Source organism: Apus apus, chromosome 2 (assembly GCF_020740795.1).
Source record: "Apus apus isolate bApuApu2 chromosome 2, bApuApu2.pri.cur, whole genome shotgun sequence".
NCBI lineage: Eukaryota > Metazoa > Chordata > Aves > Apodiformes > Apodidae > Apus > Apus apus.
The window spans coordinates 142,672,110-142,686,117 of record NC_067283.1 but is presented as its reverse complement, the minus strand read 5'-3'; the positions used below and the strand labels follow the sequence as shown (position 1 = coordinate 142,686,117).

Sequence of the window (14,008 nt, the reverse complement as noted above, 5' to 3'; positions counted from 1 at the left end):
TTTTTCAAAATACTCTAACTGCTTGTTAGTTCAAGGAAATCATAGTGATCTGTTGAATGCAAAAGCAGTTTTTCTTCGTATGTTTGCAGCAGCAGGTAGGTAGTGGGATGCGTGAAGCATCTTGAGTAGGGATGAATGAACCACTTTGAAAGAAGAAAGAGTCTCTCCCAGGATTTTGCCTGGTTTTTTAACCAAACCTTTAAGCTCAGGAAATTTTCAAATGCTGGTTTGGCTCAGGCATAAAAAGGACATAATTTCTTGGGACAGATTTTTATTCTGAGATTTTCGTATTAACACTGCTCAGAAGGTGCTAAAAGGCTTTTTTAGATATTTTTCAGAACAATGCAGGCGTGTGAGCTCAAGCCCTTTTGAGACCTGTCCACCATGAGCTCTGATTTTTGAAGGAAGGGGCAAGGAACTGAAAATCCTGCATAAATCATCTGCACACAGAGCTGACATGTATCCTCATTTTGTTTAACTGAGTAAAGTTGCTGAGAGATTTGCTTTGGTAGGGAAGCTGGAGTTGTGCGTGACTCTTGGCTAATCTGACTATTTGAGGGCATTGCATAGCTTAGTGAAGCACATTTTGGACAACTACATTTTCAGCCCATTCTGTCTGAACCAACTGTGTTCCACAGAGCAGCTGTGATAACCTCTGACTAATTGGCTTTTCAGAAGGTTACCTGCTGAGAGCATCTGCCATGACATCCACTCTCCCAGAAATGTTTCATCTCAGAATTGCCTGATGCAGGCCCAGCATCACAGGCAAAAAGTGAGTTTTCTCTTGAATCAGAATACAGGGGAAAGGACTCGCCCGACCTTTGTTGAATGTTCGTCATCTGTCTTGAAGCACTGAGCATCCTGTCTAAACTGCCTTTGAAAGCCACCCTGAAGACTTCCTTGAGATGAGATTTGCCATTGATCCAGACAGCAAATCTGGGAGTGAGCCAGGATCCCACATACCCACGTACTCACAGTGGCTTCTGAGGGCTTCCCCACTGCGTTCGGCAGCGTCACACGCAGTGCTGTGCCCCAGCAGTCTGTGCACAGGCTGGATGCCAGCTCCTGCCTCAAAGCCCTTGTGTGGGCCTGGGACCCCTCGGAGTCAGCAGCATACCAGTACCAGTACAGGAATAACACCAAGGAGTTTATTGTGTGTAAAGTAATTGTCTTCCATGCATCTCATTTGGGAATATTTATTCAGTAGCATATTATCAGTATTCTTCACCAGTATTATGGCAAGGGCATCAACAGGTATTAAAACTACATCCAAGAGGATTAGGAGTACCTGGTTATGGGAGCAAGTTGTCCGGAAGAAGCATCTTGAAAAAAAGAAATCCTGAACTCATGTTTGCAGAAATAGCAATTCATGTGACAGCTGCTGTTTGCTTTAAAGACTCTGCTTCTGGAGTCTTGTGATGATACATCGATGTCCCTGGTCGTTTGAACAAAATCATCTTGTTTCATGGTTGGGTTTCATCCTTCATGACAAATATGTCCTAACTGTATCCTAAAAAAAAAAAGGAGGAATGAAGGGAAAGGAACATTTGTTTTTAATTCCATGTATTTTCAGCTTTTATAATTTCTTTGCATGGCCTCTTTAATGAATATTTAATATTTGGGATTAGGATCACTGTGTTTGGTGCTTTAGATGTGCTCACAGATCCACCTCTTCTGTCAGGCTACTCCAAAACTAAAATCTTGGTTTCCTGCTTGGCAAGCAAATTGAGAAATCAAAAGCAAGAAGAAACTTCCTTCCTTTCCCCCATGGTATTTTTCTACCATATTGACACTGCATTTGAAAAGCAATATTAAATAACCTTCAAGACTGTAGCAGCTACCAGGTCCTAGTAATGAGGGGAAAAGCAAGCAAGCCAGACCAAGACATGTCTGGGTGGGAATCTAAGCAAAATTGGCAGTCTTATAAAAAATGACCCACATGTCTGTTTTCTCTCTTTGCTGCTGAGTGTTGCATTCAGTCCATTGATTAATGTGTCACTGCTGAACACAGGCTGCTGGACTGTGGCACTTGCAGTGAGGCAGCTTGCTGGCTCTGTGCAGCCCCAAGGCTTCACTTGCTGCCTGTGTCAGCCAGGGCTGCTCTGAGGAGAGGAGGTGGGCTGGGAGGTGGAGGGGGCAGGCTGGCCAGCCTTGCTTTGCCACCTCCTCCCTGCTGGCTCCAGCCTGCAAATGTTTGGGGTAACCTTGGATCTCTGGCACTGTTGACTCTGCTTATCAGTGACCTGTTAGGCAATAAGGATGTGCAGCAATAGCTGCATTTACCTAGAGGTTAAGAACTGCTGCTGGTCTCCATCCAGAACAGTAAATGGATGGTTTTTTGAAAGAGTGAAACGAAACTGGTGCAACTTCAGTCTCATTTCACCTGGGGCAAATGATTCCTGTCACTGCCACTGCTGCCCCATGGCAGCATTTCCCAGCTCCTGGTAATCCTCCTTCTGCCATGGGGGCTGGCCAGGATCAGCCGCTCCCCAAATAGATATTTTGTTTTTACATTAGCTTCCATGAACCTCACAGGGACACCTCATGCTCTGACACCTCAGTGATAGTTATTCAGTGCACAAGAAAGGGGTAAATGTACAAATGGGCTGCCAGCTGTTCCCTTTTGTCAGTGTACCAAATTCTTCAAAGCTAGTAATAGCTCTAATCAGTAAGTAGCAAGTCTGCAATCATGTACAGAATATTATAATGTTGCAAGTGACATGAGTAGCATGAAGTGAGATACCTGTGGCCTTTCTGATGGGAAGAAAACTAGTAAATGTAACTGAATGAAGTTGGTGGTGGTGAATGTGTGCTGGACATAGGCATTTTTCTTAGTAATCCCGTATTTTAAATGTCCTGACCTTAGAGTATAAAGTTAGTCCCAGGAGAAGAAACCTAGCAAAGGTAACAGGTGCTTGTTTTCTTTATCAGAAGCCCTCAGCTATGAAAACATGACAAAGAGATGATACTGCTAGGTTGAGCTGAATTAACATGTTTTTAAAGTGAATGAAAAATATGTCCCTTTTCCAGTTAGGAAAAAAAATCACACAGTACAGCTGCTCAAAAAAATAAAATACATCTCTGGCTTTGAAATGATTGTTGTCTTTCTACAGCAGCTTCTTGAAAATGTCAGGTGAGATTAGATCTGTGCGCTGGTGTGTTGGAAAGCGCGCGAACCCCCTGCGAAGGGCAGTCTTCATTCCAAGAGCTTACAGGCTGAGGCAAGGTTTTCAAAGACAACTGCTCATTTGTGATATCTTTTCAAAAACCTTCATTTCAGAGAGTGCTGGGTACCTACTGTTAGCAAACCAGGGTCCTTAGAGGAATCTCCAGCTGAGCACCAACAATTATTTGGTTAATGAGGAAGAGTAAGTGCTTCTAAAGCCCTGTCCTCAAACAACATAGCGAGAAGAGAAGAGACAGACTAGATCACCTCTAAATCTTCAGTTTACTTGCTCTAAATGCAGAGTTTAACAGAATTACTACGATTCCCAGGGACAGCGTTGCCAGCTGTATCCAGCTTGGCTCTGCTAGATGTCCCACATGACTCAAAGCTGTTGTGCTCCCTTTGTGGTGTGGATGGAGCTCAGGTTGGGATCAGTCCCATTTCTTCTCATTCATGGGTTTCTGCCTGAAGGGCCAGCTGGCTTATTTCAGACTTAAGCATTGTCAAGCCAATGGCTAAGACAATGTGGATGGTTAGGGAATTTCAGCACATGAGGTCTGACCTGATGTAATTCGCCAGTTCACTCATTTTGTTTTCATCCTGTGACTCTCTGGCTAGGCAGGATATTTTCCATTGCTTGGAAGAGGTTTTCACATTTTTTCTTCTTTGCAGCATATGAGCTATTTAACCTCAAAAAAAGTCCTGTTTCTCCTTTGTGAGACAGGCTGAATCTGTTTGACACTACACATATGGGAGTTATCCTCTAGTTCACCTGGAATCAAACACTTTGGAGGTGAGGTACCAGTTTTCCTCTCTCCAAGTTTAAAACCTTCCCCCTCAAGATTTCCCCTGTATCTTCAAACCTGCTTGATATCACCACGCCCCTATTTTGGCATTTGGCAAAGCCTTTCCAGCATTTGGCTACCAAGCCCTTCAGTAGTTAATGCAAGCCCAACCAAACCAAAGAGCCTGCTCTGGGGCCTCAGACTAGAGGAAGAGGCAAAAATTGAAGTAGGATTTGTTAAATCATACAAATGTTTCCTGGTCTGTGCTTTATATTTGTCTAAGGAATTGATTATACACTGAGTTTTTTGGTAGATGAGTAAAGCTGATTTAAAAAATACCAGGAACACAATATGTATTCTATAAGTAGTTTGTCTTTACAGCAGATGTACATTTATGCAGCTCAAACCTGACCTTTTTTTAGTTGAAATACATAGTATTGCCTTTGCTCTGTTCTATACTCACTGCCTGATTTTGTTCTTCTGTTTTGTTTCTTACAGCCCCAGCAGAGAGCTTTCCATAAATATATCCAGCCTCTAAAGCTGCTGTCCTGCCACTTGATATGAAAGTGAACTTTCCTTCATAAAAAAACCCATAATAAATAGCACTGCCAGAAGGTGACCATGGAGGATTGAAGACAAACTTGAAGTAAAATCAGCCCACTCAAGATGGTGCACTCTGGGAAGACCTGGTTTGCTGTGGAGTAAAAATGTGGTGCATAATATCCAGTGCTAATTTGTTGAAAAATGGTCATTGACAGACCTTTAGCTGGAAAATTACTTCCAGTTCTCATCACTGTGCATAACTTTTGAGTTCCCTTTAGGGGACTGTCTATGCCCTTCACTAGAAGTCCTGTTTTAGCATGGCAACTACTGGATTCTTTTATTATGTATGCAGATGGCATGATGTTTTAGGAAAAACTTACAGCAATTCTCCAATCTCAGTGGATATGTTCACAATATTACACCCTGATAGGAATGTAAACGTCTTGTATATGTTAGTTTTGCAGTCTAATGGTATTCTGTTAAACAATATCAGCACTTCATGTGTGCTTTCTGCACAGAACTAGCACAGCCCATATATATAAAATTGTCTTTTTTAAAAATACTGTGGATATGTTTCAGTATTTGTGCTGAAACTGCATCCAAACTGAAGTCCACTACTACCATACTTTCACTGATTCACAGTAGATTGTGTAGATAGGTTTGCACGTGGCAGAGGTGTGACTTCTTTTATCAAGACTTCAAGAACAGCTGTCACAGAGGTAGCCAAGAACAGGGTAGGTTGAATGAGCTGAAGGACACTGTGTCTGCTCTCCCTCTTATCCGCCAAATGACAAAAGGTTCTCGTTTCTACTGTGCCCGTGTGTTTTCTTGCTTTGTGAGGGAGAGGCAAGGGAGAGGACCTTTTTTAGAGATGTGTGTGACCCTGGGTTTGGTCTGCGATAAAACTAGAATAAACTGGAAGAATTCAGGTTCTTTATGCTGGCCACCATTTATGTTTTGGGTAGGGCTGGGGAATCATATTCCAAACCAAACTCTCTGAAGAAGGTAAAGTGTAAGACTACACTTCTAAGGAGCGAGACACTCCCTGTGGAGAGGGCAGACTTTTTCATTAACTTTTTCCACTTTCTATCCAAAGCAGTATTTTGGTAGGAACTGGGAATAAGTAAATGGTTTCAATAAGCCTTTCAATATACTGTAGCAGGCTCAAGACTGTTGCATTCGATCTAAACGTTGTTTTTTGTTCAGTCTCCTAATGGCTGGCTTCATCTGTGGCTGTATCACAGCTGGCTGTGGTACTGCTGCTTCCATGGGGACTCAGTGGAATTAGTGTCTGTCCCTCACATTAGGACCTTCTTGACACACTCTTTATAATGAACTGATGCCATCAACATACTGAGGGGACTTGCCTATTTGTTCCTTCTTCCTTTAATATCAAAGGTAGTTTTTTGTGTGTTTGAAAACCATCACTCTCTCCAGTCTGATACACAGGTGCTATAGAGTTGCCTTTAGAGTATATGCCAAACTGTAGGTGAGATGCCATAATGGTGTGGAGATACAGCCATGGATAGAAAGTGCAGCTCCATCAAGGCGAAGGGACCTATTTTGAGGAAGCTCCTGTGTTATCATTCTTAAAAGCTAGTGTAAAGTTCACTGCTAGAGAATGGAAGGTCTGCCACTGAGGGTGCCCATACAACCAACAAGTATGTGTCACTAGGGCTTAGAGGTTTTTTTCAGATGAGTGTGGGCTTAGGTTTCAGCTCTGCACCCTTCCCAGATTCAGCATGTTGGATGCTTCTATGGTATTAAATCCAAAAGCAAATTCTTTTTTATTGACGACTAAGATGTTCAGAAGATTTCTAATGATTTGGGTATTTACATGGGTTTTCAGATGGAGCTCCCAAGAATTACAAAGTAAGAGTCTACATTCTCTTTCTGAAAATCCTCGTCCCTAATATGAAATTAATTGGTGTAAAAATTCTCACAAAGACATAAGGATCTTTGCCAATGGCAACATTTTCACTTTTTAGAGCTTTTCAGAGGGTTACAGGTTGGAATCTGGTACCAAGAGACCCAGCCGTGTGCGTGGCACAGGTCCACTGTAAGCTTGAGCAAACTTTACAGCTCTTTCTGCTACAGGTTTTAAAAATGCACCCTGGCAACCAACATCAATTTCATGCTGGTACAGCAATTAAAAAAAAAACCACCTTAAGGTATTTTAAAAAGAAGTAGAATGCTATACTTCTGCAGAAGGAATTATCTCACTACCCAGTGAAAAACTCTGGAATAATTTGAATGGTAAAAGAAGAGTTGATCAGAGAGTGTTATCTTAAAAGGGTGTATGAGAAGAAGTTGGGTTAGGCAGGGAGCCACTAGAAGCATTTTTTGTATCAATGTTAGTTTTGAACATCTTCCAGTATATGGGCATGAATTTAGATGTGTGCACTTCTCCTGTTAAAACAGTTTGTTTTAAAAGCTTCCCTGGATTTTAGCTACAGTGACCTGGAAAAACAGTGTTATAGGCCCTGAGAAATGTGAAAATCAAGTCCAGACCCTCGTGTAGCCAGACTTGGTGAGAAGTCTGCTGTAGGTGCCTGTCGGACAAATCTCCTTTGTAGCTGGTTGTAGGTCTCCATCCTACAGCCAGCCTGTGCATGTGGATAACTCCAAACATTGTTCCCCCAAACCCGTGACACTTCTTATGTCTGTAACTGTCTGCAGGAGCCATAAGGAAATAACTGTGCTTTTTGGCTCTTACTGAACTATTCATCGTGTTTGGATTTTTAATCACTGTTATTCTCCCAAAGTGGGCCATGCTTCCTCAGGGATATTTATGAAATTGTTCTACATCTACCGAACAGCTATCTGGATCCCAGCATATTCTTCTGAAAACTTTTTAATATAAATAAACATGTGGGAGAGATTTTTGTTATTATGAATGGGGGCAGGTACTGTGTTCTCGGAAAGGCTGTTGAGTGCAGACAATCAAGTCTGTTGCATTTTTTATGCCGAACACCTTATTAATAGCAGACACATCCGCTTTTGCCTGGGTCGCAGGAACAGTTCAGGGGAAAGAATCCTTTATCTCTAGTCAATAAATCATTTATGTTGAGAGTGCCAAAGACCAAGTCAACATGAAAGGGAGCAAATAAGTTATTCCGGCAAAGGAAGTGAATTTAAATATGCTCAGAGCCATTAGTTCAGTGCAAAAGTGTAGGAGGCTTAACACTGTTTTCATAAAACAGCAATTATCAGCCCTGTGAAGACAGATAAATTCACAAAGGCCAGTGCAACCGTTACATTGATGACTAGTTATTATCTCTGAAACAAGCCAGTGTTCTGGCTTCTCCTTGTGCAGATCTTCCTTCTGTGCCTCTCCCTGCTGCCGCGCTCGCCTGGTTCTTTGTGTGGAGAAAGGTTGCAGCATCAGGCAAGATGAAGAAATGCCAAAAGAGACTCAGCCATCTCAAGTGCTTCAAACCGTGAGAAGTCCTGCACTAGAAACCTGAAGGAATTGCTTGTCCCAGAAAACACACTGCAGCTGAAAGCATCCTTTGCACTATTTTGTTGGGTTTTTTCACCTGCATGGCTTTCTGTGCCTGACAAGCCGCCATTTATTCTGTTAAGGGAAATGCAGCCTTCCAGAAGGGGAGCTTGGAAAAGCTCCATGAGCTCTTTGGTTTTGCCCACCCAGCTGCGTGGCGATGCTCTACTGGTGGGCTCATCCCTCCCTCTCTGTTCCTGAGGGGAAGTGTTGTCACTCGACAGCAGCTGCAGCATTGCTGAGGAAATCAAGCCATTAAAAATTACAAAACGCTGTGTTTGTTTTGCCCTGAATTTTCAGGAGACCCCTGGCAGACCTACACTGGCACTACTCCATCAAAATCACCTGAGAAGTGTTTGCATTAGCCAGCCATGGAGCCAGGCCTGGGGTGCTTTTTTGTTATCACTAAAACTAACCTCCCTCCATCCTCCAGAAAGCCACAAGATCTCAATATTCAAAATTGTCTCAGGCAAGCAAAGTAAAATCCTGCATCTTTCACATCAGTTCCCTTTTAACAATTAACATCTCTGCCATCAGAGTCTCCTTGAACAGCCCCACTGCAGAACTGTACTGCAGTTGACCCTGGTATATATAGACTGTGGTCAATAAGATTTTAATTTAAAAGAAAAGGTCCTCTGGTATGATTAAAATTGATGGGCAGAGGGGGAAAGTACTACCAGCATTATCTGCAACTTCCTATAGTAAAATCCAGGAGAATTACCCGCAATGCAAAAAAGCCTGACCAACATAAGGTATGGGTGATTAGGCAAGCTTATGAGGATAAATCAGCAGGTAAGAAAAGTAGGTGTTGGATGAGGGAAGCTAAAAAAATGGGAAGTCAGTGGCCAGTAGGTTAGGGCTCGTTAGACCAAAGGCTTTACATATATCTTAATAAATACCATCATAGCAAAGCAAAATCTGATGTTAGGCAGGCACAGCACAGTGATTACTCACGGTACATGCAAAAAACAACAAATACTCTTCTTTGGTATTTGAAGGCAGTAGAAGAAAGGAGTCAGATTGCACACTAAAATGTAATTCCTCCCACTTCATTAGTAATTACGGGTAGTATTCAGCATCATTTTTAAATTGGTAAAACCATTAACTGAATCTGGAAGTGATGGAAAACTTGCCTAGGACTCCTCAGAACTGGAAAACATAAAGCAAGCTTCAACTGACACCAAAACCCCAATAATTCAAGAGAATGAGTGATTTGATCCAGAAAACAAAAGAGTCATTAGTTTCCTATCAGTCTTAGGTAAAATCATGGAAAGGTTGATACAGCACAATCATGACAGCAGTTAAAAATTTATAAAACCCTCCAGGTTTTTTTTTTGTTTTTTTTTTAATGGAAATGTATCATGCCAAATAAACTCACTATCATTTGTTGTGATATTAAAGGCTTGTTGATAAAAGAAACTGCTGGCATACTATACTTAGCCTCCTATAGATCATTTGATTGTGATAAAGCACAAAATAACACAAAATCAATGTTGCCCATATTAAGTGGATTAAAACTGATTACAGGCTAGATCACAAAAAATAGCTGTAAATATGAAATTAGCATCAGTGAGAGTATTTCTAACGAGTTCCGCCCAAGGTATGGTCTGTTTTCAGTATTAATTCCAGGGAAAGAGAAAATTATTGTTGGCAACAGCCAGTGGCAACAAAAACAGGTGAATAATTCACATGGTGAATAATGTTATGGAGCAGGTCAGTGGGAGAGAGAAACCTGGAGGACAGCAAGGTCAGAAATGCAGGAGAAATGGCAGCAAGTCCGACGTAGAGTATGTCTGGAATAATATAGTGGCTGTAAAGTGAGATAAATAATCCATTCAACATCAGCCCCAGAGATGCTCTTGCCAGCTGGGATGTGGGACCTGGCAGCAGTGATGCTGTTCCAGTTTGTTGGGTTACTGCCCATCTTTCAAAAGCGGTATCGACAACTTGGAAAGATTATTTTCAATAGCTCCCAGTGTCATTCAAGGGCAGGAAAACAGGTCTTATTATGGTGTCAGACTAATGAAGCTCAAGCTATTAATTTATCAGAGGCAATCTGAAGAGGTGACTCCTTCTCCGTCTGCAAGTACGATTTTTTACCTGGGCAGTGAATTGCTGTCTGAAGGCAGGTAGCTCTTTTATTTAGAAGAAAAGGGAATTATGTGCTCTACTGGTTGGATACTGATTTCAGGCTGGAAATTAAGTGCAAATGCTCAACAGGGAGGATAATTACCCACAGAGACAACTTACTTCGTTACCTGGCATGTTCTCCGTCACATAAAGTCTTTAGATGTATGCAGAGTATTTTTCTAAGTCAATAAGCTCTACCTCAAACTGAAATCCAGGCTCAATGCAGCAGTTCAGTTACTGAATGAGGTTATTAGGTGTGTGTTATGCAAGACTAGATCATCAGATGTAGACTTCTAAATTAAAAATATCGTAAAGTTTCCGATATTACAGGAAGGCAGGGCAACCTGTATCCATTTTGTTCACAGAAAATGTTATTAATTTAAACATCTTACATGAACAGAGCTGTGCTTGCCAGCGTTTGTTCTGAGCATTGGAAGGTTTGCTTACATGTGTGGGTCCTTCTGCACATGATTAAAGGAAGAAAACCAGACAAGAAGGGACAATGCAAACCCGTGAACACATAGAGAAGGTCTGTTGCCTTGCATTAATAACAGCCTGAGACAAAATGGTGCACTAAAATGTTGGGGCCAAGTGGAAGTGTAGTCTGAGCAAGGAATAACAGCTGTGGGCTTGCCTCTTAATTAAGAAGGTAGCATCTGGCTGGCAAGAAACAGATTTTCTTGCCTTTAACAAGGGGCAGAGAAGCTGTGGTGCTGGTGGAGAATTACATTGTATCTGTGCAGCTGAACATGAGCACCAGTTTCTTGCTTTGGAGACAACAAACTGTTCTGCCGCTCTGACGAGCCCCAGTGGAGCTGGTTCATGAAGCCCTAGAAGTGAAATGACTTTAGTGGGTCTACCCAGAGAAATGAGGGCTGCTCCAGGCACTGGGGTTTTGGGCCCTGTTGGCTGGTTTGAGTGTTGAACCTTAGGAGCAAGCAAAGGAGCTCTGGGCATCTAGCTCAGGTTTCACAAAGCTGCTGTCAGTGGGTGCAGGGCAAGTGCCAACTGGCAGAGCCACCTTCTGCCAGCTCCATCGGGGGAAGTGGGACAGCACGAGCTGGGAGGTGCAGGTTGAAAGAGTAAACAGTTCAGGCAGAAACCATAAAAGCAGCACTTGCTGCAAATTGGTATTGAATCGACATCAGGAAGCTGGAACAAGAAGGGAGCTGGCTATGGCCATGGCTAAGAAGATAAAGATATTTGGGGATTCTTGCTCTAATCCAGTGTGAAATCCTAAGAAAATTAGTTAGGTCTAGATTTATTGTTTAAAGAACATTGGTACAGGCTGGCTGCCTGTCAAATTAATTCTGCAGAGTCACTGGCTTTGGTGCATGATGGCTTACAAGTGTCCTCACACAGCTGAGGCACCTTGTAGCTCCAGAGGACAGCAGTGCCCAACAGGCATGTCTGGGGTCAGGCTGGACAGAGAAGAAGCTGATCTTGCAGATGACTGTATAATATCTGCTTCTGCCATAAAAGTAGGATTGCCAGCATTATTATAACACAGCAGGCTTAGTCTGAGAATGAGATGAAAAGCTTCTTTCTTATTTTGATTCCAAATATACCTAAATACTTTTTCAGAAAAAAAAAAGAATGTCCAGTGTAGCTGCTGTTACATCTCTAACCATGTTTCTTCTATTAAGCACTTGCCTTGAGTTCATCTATTTAATATCATAAGTCGCCAAATTAAATAGCAACACACAAGGGTTTTTTAAAGCAGGGAGATCAATATTGCAGCAAAACTGCATATAAGCAATAAGAAGCTGTGCAGAGGGGAAAAAAAAAACAAACAAAAAACAACACAATCTGTCCCATTGGATGCTTAGGGGACTTGTTTTGTTGGTTAGTTTTGTTTGTTGAGAACACAGTTTTACATCTAGACAGAGGTTTTCCTACTGAGCCAGGCCCTGGCCTAAAGACTAGGCTGGAGAAATTATTGTATGTTCTTACCCCTTCATCTGCCTCCCTTGTACACATGAGGCTTTTTTTCTGCTTTTCTTCTGAGAAAGTTAGAAGAGATTAAGTGGCAGTAGAGAAAGCACAGAGGGACATGAGGTTCCAGCCTATGCAAAACATCTATGAGACCCAGAGCTCAGCCTTCTCCCCAGTCACTGACAGAGAGGAGGAACAGGGCTGTGCTGGGATAACCCACTAGTGCAGCCCCACTGTCCTGTGCTGTGCCGAGCGCTGGAGACACACTACCTTGCAGAATCAGACACAACGTTTCAGGGCATCAGCTGGGTTTCTGCTGCCTACTGGGCTTTCCCTAGGATACAGCCAAGCTGCAGGGGCAGGACTCTGGCCACGGGAATGGGCAGTGTTTCCCCAGAGAGGCTGCTATGAGGAGAAGACTCGCTTGCTTTGCACTACACTGCTGGGCTGCTTGGCAAGAGGAAGAGGCACATTTTTACATTTGTCACAGTTACTGCAAATCTGAAGGTGGCAGGGACATGCTTTGGGATGTGCTGGGCTTTGCTTTCAGTTCCTCTTATGGACTGTAGCTACATGCACCTGCCTCACAACTATGGTTTCTTTTCCTCAAGTGGGGAAGAGCCGGACACCACGCCTGGCTGGCTCTGCACAGCGTAAACCTGCTAAGGGGCCTCTCAGTTTGGGCTCCTCTGTTTTGGGGAGCTAAATTTAAAGTTGATGGAACCTGACTTTGGGGAGAACAGGTAACTGGAATGACAGCTGTGCCTGAGTTGTCTCCAAAGTTTGCCCCCAAATTGGTGGCCCATGTTGATAATCAGATGCCAGGCTGTGCAGGCGTGTTGGCAGGGGCAGCTGATGGTGAACACAAGCTGCAGGGAGCAAGAGGGAGGCTGGGATCATGATCCTGGGAGGTCTGGTGGCCTCTTTTAGGAGAACTGGATGCAGAAAGGCTGTGTGGCTAAAATAGCCTCCTGAAGCTGGCAAGTTGTGTCTGGTCCAGCTGCCTTTGGAGTCAATTCTGCTTTACACTTCCTAAGGAAATACCGTAAGTCAGTGATCTCCTTTTAATGTTAACTTGGTTGAAAATCTAGGAAGATGCCTGCACTCTAATGGTCAAAAAGCAAGGCACTGTTATTCCCAGTGCATCTGTGGCTGAACTTTTTTAAGAAGGAGCCAAATGAGGTGACATAAGACAGAAGTGTGCCTTTTTGTTTGATGTACACTGCATTTCCCCAGGCAGCCAAGGTGATCATCTGTGCAGCAGTGCTTTTTTCCCCAAACAAATTATAATGCAGTCTAATTTTTAGTAAACAAAGTGGCCACCACTGTTAATTCCACCCTACAGTTTTTATATTTCCTCTTCAATTTCTTCTGTTTTCAAAAATCAACAAAAAATAAAACCCAGGTGGGAGGGAGGAAATCTTTTAAGTGATGAAATCAAAATCAATATCAATTTTTTGGGCATGATCTCTGGAAGCTTTGGGTATCTGCTTTATCATTTTGTATATTTGACAATTTTGTACTCTGCATTGTTTGACTTCATTTGTGCATGGCGATGTATTAAAACATGGAATTTTTATTATTCAGTAAAAGTATTTTGTTTTATTTAAACAAGGTCAGGGGTTAATCCACTTCATGAACGGGAGAAAAAAATAAAAACAAATGAAGGTTTTTACCAGTCATCACTTGACACTCTGATTGGTCTCACTCGGGGGGTTTCCAGCACCTGAAGGCAGGCAAAGTTTTTCTCCCACCGTTATGTCTCCCTCCCCAGCTGTGGAATTCCAGGTCTGTGCCATGGTTTGCTCTACAGCCATACAGGTGCCACAGGAATTCAACGTGTTCATAGGTGTAACAGGAGGTGTGAAGGGAGCAAAGAGCTCTGTCTGGGGTGTAAATCCAGACTGACTTGGCTTGATTTACCCAGGATTTAGTGCAGTGTGACTG

General features: G+C 42.7%; 1 protein-coding gene across 2 annotated transcripts in view; it reads left to right on the top strand.

The window, feature by feature from the left end:
- SAMD12 (sterile alpha motif domain containing 12) overlaps window positions 1-13,653 on the top strand; it is a 174,249-nt gene extending 160,596 nt beyond the window's left edge. For both annotated transcript variants that reach the window (XM_051609799.1, XM_051609797.1), the window contains one exon: window positions 4,450-13,653. In XM_051609799.1, the coding sequence (XP_051465759.1) occupies window positions 4,450-4,472 (23 nt within the window). In that variant the 3' untranslated portion in view covers window positions 4,473-13,653. The remainder of the gene's footprint in view (window positions 1-4,449) is intronic.
- Window positions 13,654-14,008: the final 355 nt, after the last annotated feature.